Here is a 16033-nt window from a genome sequence, read left to right on the forward strand (position 1 = left end):
CACATTTTAATTAGAAGTTGTAATTCAACCTTGTAAAGTTAATTGTGTTTTACAGTCGGGTTAAGCAATTTGATCCTTATATTCAAAAGTTTTTAAATTAAATTAAATATGAAAACACTGTGAATTTCTTTTTTAATGGTTTTAATAAATTACATTTGTTTTGTATTTTTCTTTGTTTTTATTTATATTTTAAATTTTAGTTATTTAGTCACAAATCTGAGGAATAAACACATTTATTTTCCTAATGATTAACGTTTTATTTATGTTTAGTTGTGGAGAAACTGTGTAAAATTACTTAAAAAACAAATTAAATCAAAACTAATTTATGACCCTAACAGGGAATCTGGATGAATGTTGTCTTCTGCCCTCCATCCAGCAGGGGGCGCTAGTAACACTTCCTGTCGTCAGGGACAACCATAATAAATAATATTCTTATGGGGACAACAGACTGACCCGGATGTGACGTCACCGTGTCGCAGCGTTGAGCAGCTGTGTTTCAGGATGCGCGTGCAGCGGCGGCTGTCCTCCGTCCTACGGGACTTCACGGTGTCTGCGGTGACAGAAATCTGCGCCAGAGTTCGGCTGAAGCCAGAGAACGCAAACATGGAGGTCAGTGACGTCACGCCATTCAGCGAAGAAGAAAAAATGAACGAACTGGAAATCCGATCTGGTTGACTTTCAGATTTTATTCCTTATCCTGGTATTCCCGCTCTTTTTTTTTATTTTCAGTTTGTTTTTAATTCATCTGCTGATCAGAACCAGAATAAGTTGGAGGATCAAGTTCTAAAAGGTTCTGGAGAATAAAAACAACAAACAAACAAACGATTAATTATCTGGATGAAAAGAAATCTATTTAAACTCGGAACCAAACGCCAACAGGACTTGACTTCCTTCTGATCCGGCTGTTGGACTTTTAAATTTATTTCTCTGATAATTTAACTTTCAGATTCAGATCCTGACTGAATGTTTCTGGAATGTTTCAGGTCCTCTCACTTTATCCAAACATGGCGCCACCTGGTTTTAAAACGTGCTCTCCGTTAAAAACCAGACTAAAACTTAGATAACCAGCACTGCTGCGAAAATCATTGGTCTGCCCACATCCAGCCTCACAGGCCACCACACGCAGCTACATCCACTACAGGAGTGTCTCACCCCAGAGCCCTCAGGGCGCGGGTATGGGACATCGAGGTGGTGCAAGAGGCTCGTTTTGGGAACAGTCCGCAGTCATGGCTGCGTTAACCAACAGGCCCGCTGAGGATGCCACGGGTCAGAATTTACAGTCAGAGAAAGTTTGGAGCAGCCTGATTGGTCCAGAGACCTGTCAGTCAACATCAAATAAACACACATGGCCTGAATCCGGAGCTATTTTAAACGGCAGCTGATCAAAGATGTCATCTGATCAGATCCAATACAATCTATCGATCCATAAAGGAGCTGAAAGTCTGCTTCAGTTTCCTCCAGCAGAGGGCGCTGCTGGTCTATCTGTGTGTTTATCTACTCTGAACTCCATGGTGAGCTTTGTTTGTTTGTTTGTTTGTGTTCAGGAGGAGCTGCTGGCTGTGATGAGGAGACTCTGTGAACCTCTGCTGCAGGAGCTGAGGAAGCTGCTGGAGGAGGTGCAGCAGAAAAAACAGGAGGAGGAGGAGACTAATGACAACACTGACTCTGCAGAGAGCCTCAGAAGTTTCCAGATGTTTCCAGATGTTCCCAGTAAAGGTGTGGGGCTGAGCTCCCAGTTTTTACATTCATGATTTGTGTCCTCGTGACTTAGCTCCTCCCACCAGAGCTGTGATTGGAGGGGTAAAGATGACAGGTGTTTGACATTTCTATTTATTCAGGTTTCAGTTTGAGAAAACAAACATTTCCTTTGGCATCACAGCAAGAACGAGGGTCAGAACCCAGAACAGGTAAATTCAGACGTAACCTCAGTTCAAACCTGATAGAGACAGTTTGGTTCTGGGTCTCGCTCTGTTCTGTTGGTTCCTCATTTGATGGACCAGAATCTAAACATCCTCTTCCAGGTCCTCCTGAAACCTCTCTGGCTACGTTCACACTGCAGGTCTAAATGCTCAAATGCGTTTTTTAATGAAATCCGAGATCCAAGATCTGGCACAAATTACACACCTGTAAACATTTCACCACCCTTTTTATATTTTACCTTCATCTACGCTAAATCTGTGTGACTATGTCCTCATAATTCTAAACCATAAGTCAGTCACAACCAACCCTCCAGTGACGGATTACTCCTCCACCTTTCTACTGATGATTCCATAAAACACACAAAGCTTAATAGCAGATGATGAGATCATTATTTTACACATAACAAAAAAAAAGAAAAAAAATGAAATGATGCATTTTTTTGGAACATTTTCTCTTTAAATGTGTACATCATGTATACATGTATGTTCTGTCTGTGGAACTTCCAGAACATGATGCTTATTATGAAGAGGTGTGTTGTGATTAGGTGGAAGGCAGGAGGTAAAGCATCCAGGCTGTTCTCCATCTCCTTCAGTATCTGCAGCAGGTGGTTGTGTCCATCCTCTCCAGTGCAGCTTCAGGCGGCCACAGATGTATTGAAATGTCTCCCTGGACAAACAGAAATTCTCTGTCCACTGCTCATCAGTAAAATTCACAACAACCTTTTCCCACTAGCTATCAGCTTTGCTCCGGACCAGCTGGACGGTGAGGAGGTTCAATGAGCTGCAGCAACGTCTGAAACAGAACACGAGTTACAATAAACCTGCCGTCTGAAATATTTACTTATTATAATCTGCTCAACACAGACAGTAGAAAACCGTCTGCGGCGTATCTCCTGCCGCTGGATTCTTCATCTTCTGACTTTCAGGAGCCTTCCAGCCTCGACGTGAGACGCCTGGTTGTATCGTCCATCAGTAACTTCTCCATCAAGCAGAGCATGAACACGACGATCTCTTCGTTCTCCATATTTGCTTGCCGGTGTTACTTTGTGTTTTGTTTTTAGCGGGTTGTTTTGTTGTTATGTGGCGCTAAAGTCACACGTCAATGTCGCAGACGTATGCGTCACATCGGTCCCGCTACCGCCCCCAACACATGTGCGAATGCAACATGAAACAGTTCCCCTGGAGAAGGTAGTTCTTAGAACTAGGACAGTTAATAGAACTGCGTTCTTAGAACTTCTCTGTCGGAATGTACCAGACTGTATAAAAGAACCGTATGGTCACAAACCGGCAACCTACGTGAAACTCTCCGGGGGGGGGGGGGCTCTCTTTCTCTTCTCTTTCGACTGCAGATCTGATTTGAAAGGCCAGGTGTCAATGCTACTTATTTTGCCTTTAAAGTGTTTTGCCATCATTTCATTTACAATAAAAAAAGGAAGAGACAACAACACAGTAAACATTGAGAAACAGCAGAATTGTGCCTTTTGTCTCTTCTGTGACGTCAAAGTCGGATGAAATGCGACATGACCATTCAGTGAGGTCGGAAACGTATCCGATCTGGGACCAGATATGAAAGTGGCCTGGGTTGGATTTTACAGAGTTGGATTTGCGCCGTTCAGACTGTTTGTTTGGCTGAAGATCATGAGCCACCTGGAAAAAGCTTCAGACAAGCAAAGAGGAGACAAAGACAGAGAACATAAGGACACATAGCTATAAGAAGAAAAGAGATGAGGAGACAAGAAGAGGGAGTAAGAAGAAAGGAGACGGAAAAGTGGGAATGCAATAAAGGAAACGAAATACGGAGAGCGGACATGAGCGAACCCTTTATTGTCTCACCACTCTCTCTCTCTCTCTACAGGTGAGCCTCTAACAGATGCCACGCCTCCTACAGCTGATGTGAAGGTAAACAGCCAATCAGAGCAACCTCCTGCAGCTAGCAGTAGGCGGAGCTTCAGCTGCTCCACCTGCAGCAGAGTGTTTACCACCCGCAGCAGCCTCCGTGTCCACCAGCTGACCGTTCATGGCAAGCAGCGTCCACACAGCTGTCGTCACTGTGGGAAGGCATTTGGCACCCGCAGCCACCTGCGGGCGCACCAGGTGGTAGCCCGACAGACATCCACCTGCTCGTCCTGCGGGGAGACGCTGGCGCCGGCGTGCAGCCTCAGAAAACACCGGCTGACGTGTGGAAGAGCTGCAGAGAGCTTCAGGTGTGGCGACTGCGGGAAGGAGTTCTCCAGACGAAGCTACCTGTCCGCTCACCGCAGAGTCCATCTGCAGGAGAAACCATTTGGCTGTCCCACGTGTAGTAAAGGATTTACAGCTAGGCGCAGCGTCCACGTGCACCAGCTGACCGTGCACAGAGGCCTGAGGCCGTTCAGCTGCAGCATCTGCAGTAAAACCTTCAGCCAGCGGGGCGGCCTCACGGTGCACCTACGAACGCACAGCGGTGAGCGGCCGCACACCTGCGAAGTGTGTGGTGGCAGCTTCTCCAGCCGCAGCAGCCTGACGGTTCACCGCCGTGTCCACAGCGGAGAGAAGACCTTCCGCTGCGACACCTGCAGCAAGAGCTTCAGCGTGTCGGCCAACCTGCGGCGCCACCAGCTGGTCCACTCGGGCCGCCGAGCGTTCAGCTGCGACGTGTGCGGCCGGAGTTTCATCCAGGCCGGACACCTGAAGGCGCACCAGGCCATGCATGATGGGAGGTGGGCCTTCATATGCAACACCTGCGGGAAGGGCTTCAGACAACGTGGCGCCCTGCTGGTGCACGAGAGGAGCCACACCGGCATCAAACCATACAGCTGCGGCGACTGCGCCAAAGTCTTCTCCTCATCTACGTCACTGAAGCGCCACCAGCTGCTGCACGACGGGCGGAGAGACCACACCTGCTGCCAGTGTGGGAAGAAGTTCAGCAGCGCTCAGGTGCTGAAAACTCACCTGCGGCTGCATGCCGGCAGCAAGGCGTTCACCTGTGATGTGTGCGGCCGCGGCTACAGCTCTCAGAGCTACCTGAAGACGCACCGGCGCAGCCACTCGGAGGGGAAGCCGTTTAGCTGCCATCAGTGCGACAAAACCTTCGCCACGCAGGCCAGCGTCACGCTGCATCTACGCACACACAGTGGCGAGAAGCCATTTGTCTGCGAGGTCTGTGGGCGGAGCTTCAGCGTGGCGCAGAACCTCGCCAGACACAGACTGGTCCACAGCGGAGAGAAGCCGTTCGAGTGCAGCGACTGTGGGAAGAAGTTCACCCAGAACAGCAACCTGAAGGCTCATCAGCTGGTTCACAGCGGTCTGCGACCGTTCAGCTGCTCCACCTGCAACCGCAGCTTCGCCTCCCACAGGAGCCTTCGGGACCACAGGTGTGTCAGCTGACCAGTGGGTGGAGCTACAGAGAGGAGCGCCACCCTCAGGAGCCTCCGGTAGCCTTTGTATATTTTGTTTGATAATTTCTTCTGGACACTGAGCTTTTTCTCTGTCATAAATAATTTTTTTTAGTTATTTATTTTTACTTTTTACATATTAATTATAAAACAGTTTGCTCGCGTTTGGAGAAATGAGTTTGCAAAGGTTCCCAGAATCCAAATAAATAATTTCAGTATATTTGACCCCTTGTTTTTGTCCAGTATGTTGGTGGTTATTTATTCATTAGCAGCAGAAGCTGACCTACTGGGTACGCACCATTTACCGCCCGGGTGACCCTGTGGCGAACCAGGTGGGCGGAGCTTTTCCTCCATATAAACCATGCGATCAGCCGGGGCGTCAGCTGGATGACTCACTCAGATCCAACAGCATGTTCGGCGAGAACGTCCTTTTTAACCACGTGGGCGGAACAAACAAATCTGTCTACAGATAAACTTACGTCCATCTGATAAATAGGTTGATTTTTGACCTTTATTTGTTCAGTAGATTCCTCAAACAACTTCTGCTGATATTATGAATCTTTTCAGCTGTTATGTTACAGCCCAGCTTATTGTTCTTATATGTTAAGAAACCACTGTTGCACTTCGCAGACTACAACCTGAAAGAAATGCGTACAGAATTATGGGTTTATAATTAAAAGATCCATTCTTCTTTTGTTTTGGTAAAGCCTCTTTCCTCTCCATTTAAACGCCTCCTCTTCCGCCGCTCGTTGTCATCACTTCTTCCCGGTCATCGCCCAGCTGAGGGTGAAGCAGCGGACACACCGTCAGTTTAACGGGCTGAAGGTAAACCGATGAAGAGCTAAAATAAAACAGCAAACTAATGTCAGTGTTGAAGAATAAATAGTGAGAATCATTCAGACTGAAATTACTGCTTTAAAACCAAAAACAGAAATCCACATCAGATGAGTTATTTGAAAAAATTTGGAGCCACAAATAGAAAATCTGAAACCCTGATGTTTCCAGAGGAACTTTGTACTTTAACTTCTATTATTCTTCCTTCTTTTAGGATTAATGTTAGAGGTAAGAATAAACCACGTTTATTGTGTATTTTTTATTTAAATCCCTAGTGTTTTATTATACTTAGATCTGTTTTATTTCTATTTTTTTCTTCTTTAGCTTACTTTTTCATTTTATTTATTTAAGTTCTTAAGTTTTCATTTTATATTGTTTTTGTGCTCCAACAGAATAAAATAATACGTCTATATTTTTATGAGATTTCTTTCAAACATTTTTTATTAATGTTTGTGTAGTTAATTCTTTGGCTCTATTTAATTTTTAATTTGATGTAATGTATGTATGTACAAGTTTTTTTTTTTACGTTTTTGTTGTTTTTTTTTTTTTTTTTTTTTTATCTGAAAACCGGAAGTGACGTGCCCAGCGTAGCCTTCTCATTTCGACGTCTGATAGGATAATGTGAAGGCAGATCTGTAAGATGGTCGGTTCTTCTTGTTCCTCTGTAGTCAAACCGGACTAAACCTCCCCACGGCGACCTGCTCCAACCGAACCGAGCCGAACTGATCCAGGTTTCCTTTCCGAGGCCAACATGAACGAGTCGGCGGGGCTTCGGTACCGGCGGCTTCAGAGACCGCAGATCATCACCGACGAGCTGCCGGAGCGTCGCAACAAGGGATCCAGGTAAGAAACAGAGCCAGTACCGCTTTCATTCCGTGAGGGAGGTCCCCCTGAGAAACTACAGCAGCCGGTACCGTCAGGCCGATTGATCACTGATCAGAACCAGCGGAAGCTGCAGCAGCTTGTTGTGCAGATGATCGATCAGAGTGATTGGTTTACCAGTGAATCAAAACATCGTCATCTATCTATCTATCTATCTATCTATCTATCTATCTATCTATCTATCTATCTATCTATCTATCTATCTAAAGTTTTCCTTCTTGGTTCTGGTTCTGCTAGAGGTTTCCTTCTTGGTTCTGGTTCTGCTGGGAGCTTTTTCTCCACTGTCTCTTGGTGCAGCTCAGGATGGAGGATTGACTTAAAGAGAAGATATGATGCAGTCCTTTGGTTTCCTTAATTATGTTTAATAATTAGTTCATGAATATATTTACTATGAATTGGACTAGTTGGACTGCGTCTGTAAAAATTGAGATGACTTTTTTGTGAATTGGTGGTATGAAAAGATAAATAATTTTTTCCACACGTCTTTAAAAAAAAGACCTCATCTGGTTGTAAATAGTGTGAAGTGCAGAAATTCACTCGTGTGAATACAAGAACAAATCGTCTGCAGCATTTAAGTGCAGGTATGCAGGTACCTGAACTCATCATGATGTTTGTCAGTGTGATGGCTAAATATCTGTGGATGTTGGTCTCTCAGCACTTACAGTGGGAAGGTGTTCCGGGTCACTTTGCTGTCTCTGGGCGGTTTCCTGCTCCTTCCTCTTCTGGTCATCATCCTCATCCTGGAGTCTCCCATCCATCCGGAAGTATTCAGGTGGGTTCAGAATGCAAACTGATCCCGAACCAGTTTCAGAAAACAGAGCTAAAACAACCCAAATAATTTAGATAAAATGTTTCTTATCATTACCTCGACTAGTGTGACCTTCAGAGATTCATCGTTCACAGAGATTTACAAACATGTGATTCATATTTAATAAAAAATAAGATTTACAGAAAGTGTTTAGTTTAAAAACTTGAAAAGACAAATATGAGCAAAAAATGCTTTAAAAAAAACAAAACAGTACGCTCTCTGTGTTTTTCTCTTTCGACTGCAGTTCTGATTTGAAACACTAGGTGTCAGTGCTACTTATTTTGCCTTAAATAAAATGTGGTGCGGTTCGATCCAGTAGAACCAGGACTGAACATTTGTGCCAAATGACGTCTCAGGCCATTAACCATCTGTAGGAGAGCTGTCACAGTACGGCTGTTTGTCCTAAAACCAGATGGAAAACTCATTTAACTAAATTCAATAAATTAAAACATTTATGTTCAAAGTTGTTCTGTAAAGAAATAAGTGGAACCTTTAAAAATGAATGCTCATGTTGCCTTTGAGGTCTGTTTCTTTGCTGATGATGTTCAGGTTTATCTGATCATTAGCAGAAGGAATCCTCACCAACTCTGATGGAGTCTCGACAGAATGTGTTCCGAATTTTTCTTTGTCTCCAGACTGGACAGTGATTCGGTCTTCACTGAAGTCCATTTTTATTTCATTTTAAATTTATTTGTATGAAATGTGCTTATTTGTATAGCACATTTCATGTACAAGACTATTCAAAGACAAATGTGGGTTTGTTTGTTTTTTATGATCTTTTTTAATAAATGTGACTGATATATGATAATATTTCTGATAATAAGTGAAAATGCAGTTATTAAAGCTGAAACAGGATGCGTTCAATTACCTTTGGTCACCTCTGCTGCCCCCTGCTGGCTGCAGCCTGAAGGAGCCCCCGATGATGAAGGGCTGCTGGGAGCCTAACCTGAAGCTCAGAGAGGCCCAGAGACTTTTTGAAGATCAGATTATTGGACCTGAGTCCATTGCCAACATCGGAGGTATCACTTATATCATCATCATCATCATCATCATGTGATCTGGATCCTGAGGACAACAGGCTCAGATTGAACCAGATGCTCATCTTTCTGTCTGCAGATGTTATCTTCTCTGGAACAGCTGACGGGAAAATTGTGAAGCTGATTGGTCGAAGAATCGTCACGGTGACGCGACTCGGAAAACCGCCCTGTGGTAAGAAAACTCGACACACCTGAACTGTTCACGCTGAACTGTGGAATTCTAACAACTCTGGAAAACTTTACTGAAAAGCAGCAAAACCAGAAAAAGAATCAAAACAAATAAAGATAATCCAGGTTTATTTAAACTCATTAATGAGAAGATTAGCAAGTTTAGAGAAGTTAGATTTAGGTTTAGCTGAGGTAAACTTCTCAGCTGTAGTTGCAGTTGAAGTTTAAAGTGAAATTACACAACAGCAGCAAAGATGAACACTAGTCACAGCAAGTAGGTCCAGCTGTTCAAACACGGAGTTGAGGGTAGCGTGAATTTACAGGCGTGTAGCCATGACGTTTTCGTGTCGTCGCATGTGCAGAAGGCATAGGAGGCACGTCTTGATGGGTGCGTTGATGTTCGCCTGTTAGTGTTTGACGGTGCGTAAAACGAACTCATGCGGCATCCCAGAAGAAAAAGTTGCAAAGGGCAGTTTCTCAGCCTCGTGACGCCACAGAGCAGCCACAGAGTTTTAAGGTCGGAAATGTATGAAGTGCAACTTCAAAACAGTTTGGTAGCTCCGTTAAAAACTTCTGTCCTCTCTCGTCCATCACATATAGAGTCCTGGGACTTCACTGCCGCTCTGTACTTGCAGTTTTTAGAGGCTAACGTTAAAAAGTCACAGGACATGGTTGACTTCAACCAAAGTTCGTGTCTCATCACGGAGGACAAACGACAGTATTTGCAGGGTTCAGTGAATGCATCGTGATTTGAACTTTAAATTTGGAGCGGATGAAGATGAACAGGCTGACTATATCTTCAAACCTGCTGGTCCAAAACACGTTTGCACAACAATGAAAAAAACCTGTTTCTGTCTGGATCAGACTCTGAGTCGCACTGATCAGATTACTTCAAGTCTAGTTAATTATTGATGAACTCAGATCTGATGCAGCGTGTTTGTTTTCACCCTGAAAGCTGCAGCAACATGTTCAGGACAAACAGTCATTTTTCTTTAGTTCTGACAAAAATTAGGCAAAAATCAATCTTTTGGTTTAACTTTCTATTTAATGTTTGTAGAGAAAAAATCAGGTTTTTTAAATGATTTAAGTTTGATTTCAGGTTCAGTTCATTTTGTGTCACTTGATCCACAAGAAAGTAAACTTAAACTAAACTGAGATTAGTTTAAGTTTCAGCTTTAAACAGGTTCAAGTGCAGACTTTACAGGAAAAACTGGAACAGCTGAACTTTCACTGAGTTTTATGTGACCAACAGACGAAGCCAACGTGCCGTTGAGCAATACAGCAAGGCTGCAACTCGGTGTGTTTCCTGCTGTGTGTGTTTTCTGGGGTTGCTTCACTCTGGGTTTCTCAGCTCCACACATCGGTGACGGTTGAGCACAAAGCAGTTGAGACATGTTTTATATGAGACCTGCAGAGAGTTAAAGGAACAGGAAGCGTGTTCAGGGATCTAAGGATGGACCAATCAGACGGCAGCCAGGTGTGAGTCAGCAGGTGTGAAGCGGTTTCACTCGGTCTGAGGGTTCAGGTTAGCTGATTGAGGCAGTTCATGGATGAGTCAGAGGATGAAGAGCCATAAAAAGTTCTTAAATGAGTCAAATAAAAGACTTCTAAATGACTCAGAACCATCCTGTGAAGTCCTGGTTCTGGGTCCCTGTTGGCTGTAAGAAGTTCATCAGCTCATGATGGAGTCCGTTTAGGAAAGAATCCAGTTCTGCTTCTACTGTTTGGGTTTTAAACTGTGGTCTAACCTTCACTGCTGGGTTCTAACTAGACCGATCGGAGGTCTGAAAGGTTTTGGGTCTCTGATGTCCTTCAGACTCCAGAGAGGACGAATCCACCTGCGGAAGGCCTCTGGGGATCCGAATCGGACCCAACGGGACTCTGTTTGTGGCCGATGCTTACCTGGGCCTGTTCGAGGTCAACCCTACCACAGGTGAGTTCACGCTGAACACGCCTCCTCTCACCTGTTAAACAGTTTCAGCTTCCTTCTTCTCCTGTTTCAGAATGGTTCTGAACAGTAATGCTAGCTTAGCATTATGGCCCAGAATGCACCACTCTCTGCAGGTGTGGCAACCCGGTTGGTGATGGGTGGTCAGGTGGTCGCCGGCAGGAAGCTGTCGTTCATTAATGACTTGGCAGTGACGCGAGATGGAAAGAAGGTGTACTTCACCGACTCCAGCAGCAGGTGGCAGCGCAGAGACTACCTGCACCTCATCATGGAGGCCACCGCCGACGGACGGTATGACGGGACGCACGAGAGGCCGAGTCCATCTTCTTTTGTGTGTGTGTGACAAATAACTGCTTCACCTGCGATGTCCTGGTCGTCTTGTTTGTCCTCGTCTCAGGGTGTTGGAGTACGACGTGGAGACCAGAGAGCTGACGGTCGTCATGGAGAACCTGCGCTTCCCAAACGGCATCGAGCTGCTGCCTGACGAGGAGTCGGTTCTGGTGGCTGAGACCACCATGGCCCGGATCCGCAGGTAGCCCACCAGACTCACCTGCACCTGCCGAGCGGTGCTGAACACGTAAACTCTGCTCAGCTCTGACAATCCGTCTGAAAGATGAAATGAAACAAAATTAAAGAAAATAAAGAAAAGTTTTGTTTAAATGAAAATCTGCTGAAAGATTTGACCCAAAGAAACAAAACCTCACAAAGTCTGATGGACCCCAGAAGGTCCGAGAGCCTCAGTTGGACACCGAACGTGTCACAACATGAAGTCCCTCAGAAAACAAAACTCAATCATGTTGAAGTGTTTCAATCTAATCAAATTTAATTGATTTTATCAAGTTAAATTGTATAGAAGTGATTAGAATTGAATTTGGTTGAATTTAATCAAAGTTAATTTAACTTGAAACGACAGCATAAATCCATTTTTATCACATTTTTCTTTTTGTTTTAATTTAATCAAATTGAATTTTATAGAGTTTAATAACATTTAATTGATTTGAATCTAATCAAATCTATTTTAATTTAATTGAATAGAATTGAATAAATTTAAGATATATTAAATCAATTTTAATTTAGGGCTGCACGGTGGTGTGGTGGTTAGCACCGCAGCCTCACAGCAAGACGGTCGCTGGTTCGAATCTCGGCTGGGGGGGGTTCGAACCTGGGGGTGGTGGCCTTTCTGTGTGGAGTTTGCATGTTCTCCCCGTGTATGCGTGGGTTCTCTCCGGGTTCTCCGGCTTCCTCCCACCATCCAAAGACATGCATGTTAGGTTGATTGGACACTCTAAAATTCTCCGTAGGAGTGAGTGTGTGTGTGAATGGTTGTTTGTCTATCTGTGTCGGCCCTGCGACAGACTGGTGACCAGTCCAGGGTGTACCCTGCCTCTCACCTGTTAAAATGCCGGGATAGGCTCCAGCTCACCCGCGACCCGAAATGGAATAAGCGGTCAAGATAATGGATGGATGGATGGATAATTTTAATTTATTAAAATGTAATTAAATTGTGTAGAATTCAGTTTATCAATTTAATCAAGCCATTTAAAAATGTAATAAAACTGGATCAAATTGAATTAATTTGAATGTAATAAAATTCATTGTGACTATAATTTCCTCAGATTTAATTGGATTAAATCAAATTGAATCTAGTTTAAGTGAATAATTTTAATTTAATTTAATTTAATTTAATTTAATTTAATTTAGGGAATCAGATGTGTTGAAGCAGAAACATCTAAAACAGGCATGTCAAACTGGTCCAGCAAAGGGCCGTGTGGCTGCAGGTTTTTGTTCCAACCAAGCAGCAGCACACCAGATTTGACTGATTCAATCAACTGATCTCAGTCTTCAGACAGCTGATTGGTCAAACTGTGTGCTCTTGGCTGGCTGGAACAAAAACCTGCAGCCACACGGCCCTTTGCTGGACCAGTTTGACATGCCTGATCTAAAACCTCGAGGGCCAGGGTTACATTTTCTAAATTATGGGGAAAAATATAATGAAACCATAAATATAAAACAATAATAAAAATGTCAGGAAAATAAATCCCCTGACAGACGGATGGAAGGAAACGGTGTTTTTTATCTGTCTTTCCTGCGTCGATGATGCGTTATGGCGTTATGTAACGCTTTACACAACATGTCGCCTCCTGTGAGCTACAGCCGCCTGCTTCGTCTAATGATGAAGAGGAAACGGCTTCACCTTTCTGCCCTCTGTACGTCGTTTCCTCTTCAGCTCGTCTGGAAAAAAAAAATCATGAAATCTGAAAAAGACTCAAACGCCATCTCTCCGGACGCTCTTCCTGACCGCCACCAGAGCGGCGCCATTCTGCAAGCTGGTCCACAACGACTCAGAAAAGCAGCCGAGTGAAAGAAAACAGAAGCAAACGACAAACAGAAAACATGAGACTGAACTCATGCTGAACAAAAACAACAGCAGCATCAATAACAACACTCCTGATTATCCGTGTGGATGAGCATCATATGTCCCGTTACGTAACCCTCTCTGAGGACCATGGTGTTGCCATGGAAACAGATTCCCCAGATTGTGAAAAGGTGAGAACGTGTCTGACTCTCTGAGGGCACGGTGTCTTTCTGAGGGGATGGCGTCTTTCTGAGGGCACGGTGTCTTTCTGAGGGGACGGCGTCTTTCTGAGGGGACGGCGTCTTTCTGAGGGGACGGCGTCTTTCTGAGGGCACGGTGTCTTTCTGAGGGGACGGCGTCTTTCTGAGGGGACGGTGTCTTTCTGAGGGCACGGTGTCTTTCTGAGGGCACGGTGTCTTTCTGAGGGCACGGTGTCTTTCTGAGGGGACGTGTCCTGCACAGATCTCGTGCTGCTGAAGAAGAGGTTAAATGGCTGACATGTTTGGACGTTTTCACCAGAATCATCATTTATGAGTCTTTGTGTTTCTGTCCCAGAGTCCACGTGGCCGGCCTGAATAAAGGAGGGATGGACACGTTCGTGGACAACCTGCCAGGTTTTCCAGACAACATCCGTCCCAGTTCAAGCGGAGGTTACTGGGTGGCCATGTCTGCAGTGAGACCCAACCCCGGCTTCTCCATGCTGGACTTCTTGTCCCAGAGACCCTGGATAAAAAAACTCATATTTAAGGTAAAAGGGACAGGAAAATTATCTGTAAGGTGTCCACATGACGCAACTCAGAACAAGACGCTCAGTACGAGCGGTGTTATGTAATCTGACCTTTAAGCTCCATCTGCAGACTCTGACCCAGAAAAGTCCTGAAAGTTTTCCAGGAAAATCTTTTACCCTGGTTGTTGCATTAGACACTTAAAGTATGGAAAACTGATTATTTTCCATTTCATGGCTCAGCCAGCCTTCCCACCTCACTCACCTGTCTCATGTCCTCCCTTCCTCTCCATCTTCTTCCTCTTCCCTTTACTCCATCTTCTCTCTGGATTTGTCTCCAGCTCTTCAGCTCTGACGTACTGATGAAGTTCGTCCCTCGCTACAGTTTGGTGGCCGAGCTCCGTGAAGGTGGCATCTGCACACGGAGCTTCCATGACCCCAACGGCCTGGTGGTAGCCTACGTCAGCGAGGTCCACGAGCACGATGGGAATCTCTACCTGGGCTCCTTCCGATCGCCGTACATCGGCAAACTTGACCTACATAAGGTGTAAAAAGATGTAAACTCAGCTGAGTGGCTGAAAGGTCCATCTGAACGTCACAACCCTGCAGGATGTGGGACTGAAGAAGTCGTGGTTTTCCTGGATGTTGGTCCAAAGCCCCTCCATGAAGAACTATAAAGTCAAAACGTTGGTGGTCTTCACAGGGTGATCTGTGGAGGGTGATGCTACTCTGCTGCCACCTGCAGGTCGTTCTGGTGAACATCATTTTAGCTAATCTCTTTTTTTCTTTGCAACAAACCACCATGATGATCAAAGCTAAATGTTTGTTTTGGAGAATTAAAACACTTTGTTTAGATTTTACAATTTGCTGTGAAAATGTTTTTTAAAAAAAAACTTGCTTACGAGGTTTAAAACAGTAAAATTGTTTTATTTGCTGCTGAAACTTAAACGCTGAGGCTGAGAACCGCTGGTGTGAGAAGAGAAAACGCCGGTTAGCTGCAGCTGAGTCAGTCACACTGGTTTAAATGTACAAGTTCTTCATTTTCACTTTGCTTGTCCTCTCCAGCTCCACAGATTTGTTTATTCATCCAGAACCATGTGCTGGCCCTCTGGAGGACAGTCAGAGGGAGGAGGGAGCTGAAAGAGTCAGATCCGGAGGGACTGTTCAGACTTTGAATCATGCAAATATGTTCCAGTGAAGAAAATTTACATGATTCAAAGTCACGTTACATAAATCTGTTGATTTATTTGTTGCCGCCGGATGCTAAAACATCTCTCTTCATTTATTTGTTAGAGACAAATCGATGGTTGTGTCGCAGCTTAGAGGTGGAAAATGTTGCGTCCAGATGTTGGATAGGCTGGTTGGAGGATTCCCATCCTGAAGCATATGCGTTGCCACGGTGACGGGTCCTCTCTGCATCCAGTTTCTGTTTTTCACTTTTCAAACTCATCAGTTAGAGTTGGATGTTAGAAATGAGGTGATTTAAACATTTTATTAATTTCTCATGTGAAAATGTCCCTTTGCTGAAGCCCCGCCCCCCCGACGCAACACATAAAACATCCTTGCTCTGAATTTTTTACGTTTATTTTGTGTTTGCTGTGAAACCAGACTGAATATTGATGCTGTGAATTTTACGAACCACCTTCCTCCTCCTCTCTCGGCTGCTTCAGTCTTCACCTGTTTTCGCTTTTCCTCCTCCATCATCATCATCATCCCGTTTCTTGGCCTCCCATCATGCAGATGTTTCTTCTCGGACTTTTTTCTGACGGCTGTTGTAGCTGCACTAAATTGTTTAATCAGTTTTGTTCATTTCCAAACTTATTTGTCAGATAAATGTTTTAAGCTCCGTTCTCGCTGCGTTAATGCAGAAGTGTAAGTGTCGTCATGGTAACCAGCCTCCAGACTCCACGTCTGCTAGAGGAGTCTGGACTGAAACGATGGCGTCGGTCTGAACGAATATTCTTTGTTTTCAAGCTAATGCAG

General features: G+C 44.5%; 1 protein-coding gene across 3 annotated transcripts; it reads left to right on the top strand.

Moving 5' to 3' along the window:
- The first annotated feature begins 455 nt into the window (after positions 1-455).
- On the top strand, positions 456-15594 carry LOC121655940 (adipocyte plasma membrane associated protein). Of its 3 annotated transcripts, none has more exons than XM_042010882.1 (10): positions 6050-6118; positions 6796-6970; positions 7665-7781; positions 8721-8836; positions 8934-9026; positions 10839-10955; positions 11087-11261; positions 11368-11502; positions 13882-14074; positions 14392-15594. In XM_042010882.1, exons 2-10 carry the CDS (start codon positions 6879-6881, stop codon positions 14599-14601), a joined length of 1248 nt encoding a protein of 415 aa, XP_041866816.1. In that variant the 5' UTR covers positions 6050-6118; positions 6796-6878; the 3' UTR covers positions 14602-15594. The 3 variants fall into 3 exon arrangements, 2 of the variants coding, with proteins under 2 accessions (XP_041866816.1, XP_041866815.1); XM_042010881.1 differs by lacking the exon at positions 6050-6118 and adding an exon at positions 6135-6355; XR_006013336.1 differs by lacking the exons at positions 7665-7781; positions 8721-8836; positions 8934-9026; ... (3 more) ...; positions 13882-14074; positions 14392-15594 and adding exons at positions 456-609; positions 1545-1716 and having other exon boundaries at positions 3775-6079; positions 6796-6864.
- The last annotated feature ends 439 nt before the right edge of the window (positions 15595-16033 follow it).

The sequence above is a fragment of the Melanotaenia boesemani genome, chromosome 16 (genome assembly GCF_017639745.1).
Source record: "Melanotaenia boesemani isolate fMelBoe1 chromosome 16, fMelBoe1.pri, whole genome shotgun sequence".
Taxonomy (NCBI): Eukaryota; Metazoa; Chordata; class Actinopteri; order Atheriniformes; family Melanotaeniidae; genus Melanotaenia; species Melanotaenia boesemani.

Coding starts and splice junctions, on each gene's coding strand:
- LOC121655940 (XM_042010882.1), top strand. CDS start 6,879: ATGAACGAGTCGGCGGGGCTTCGGTACCGGCGGCTTCAGAGACCGCAG. Junction 8,837..8,933: donor GTCCATTGCCAACATCGGAG/GTATCACTTATA, acceptor TTCTGTCTGCAG/ATGTTATCTTCTCTGGAACA. Junction 10,956..11,086: donor CGAGGTCAACCCTACCACAG/GTGAGTTCACGC, acceptor CACTCTCTGCAG/GTGTGGCAACCCGGTTGGTG.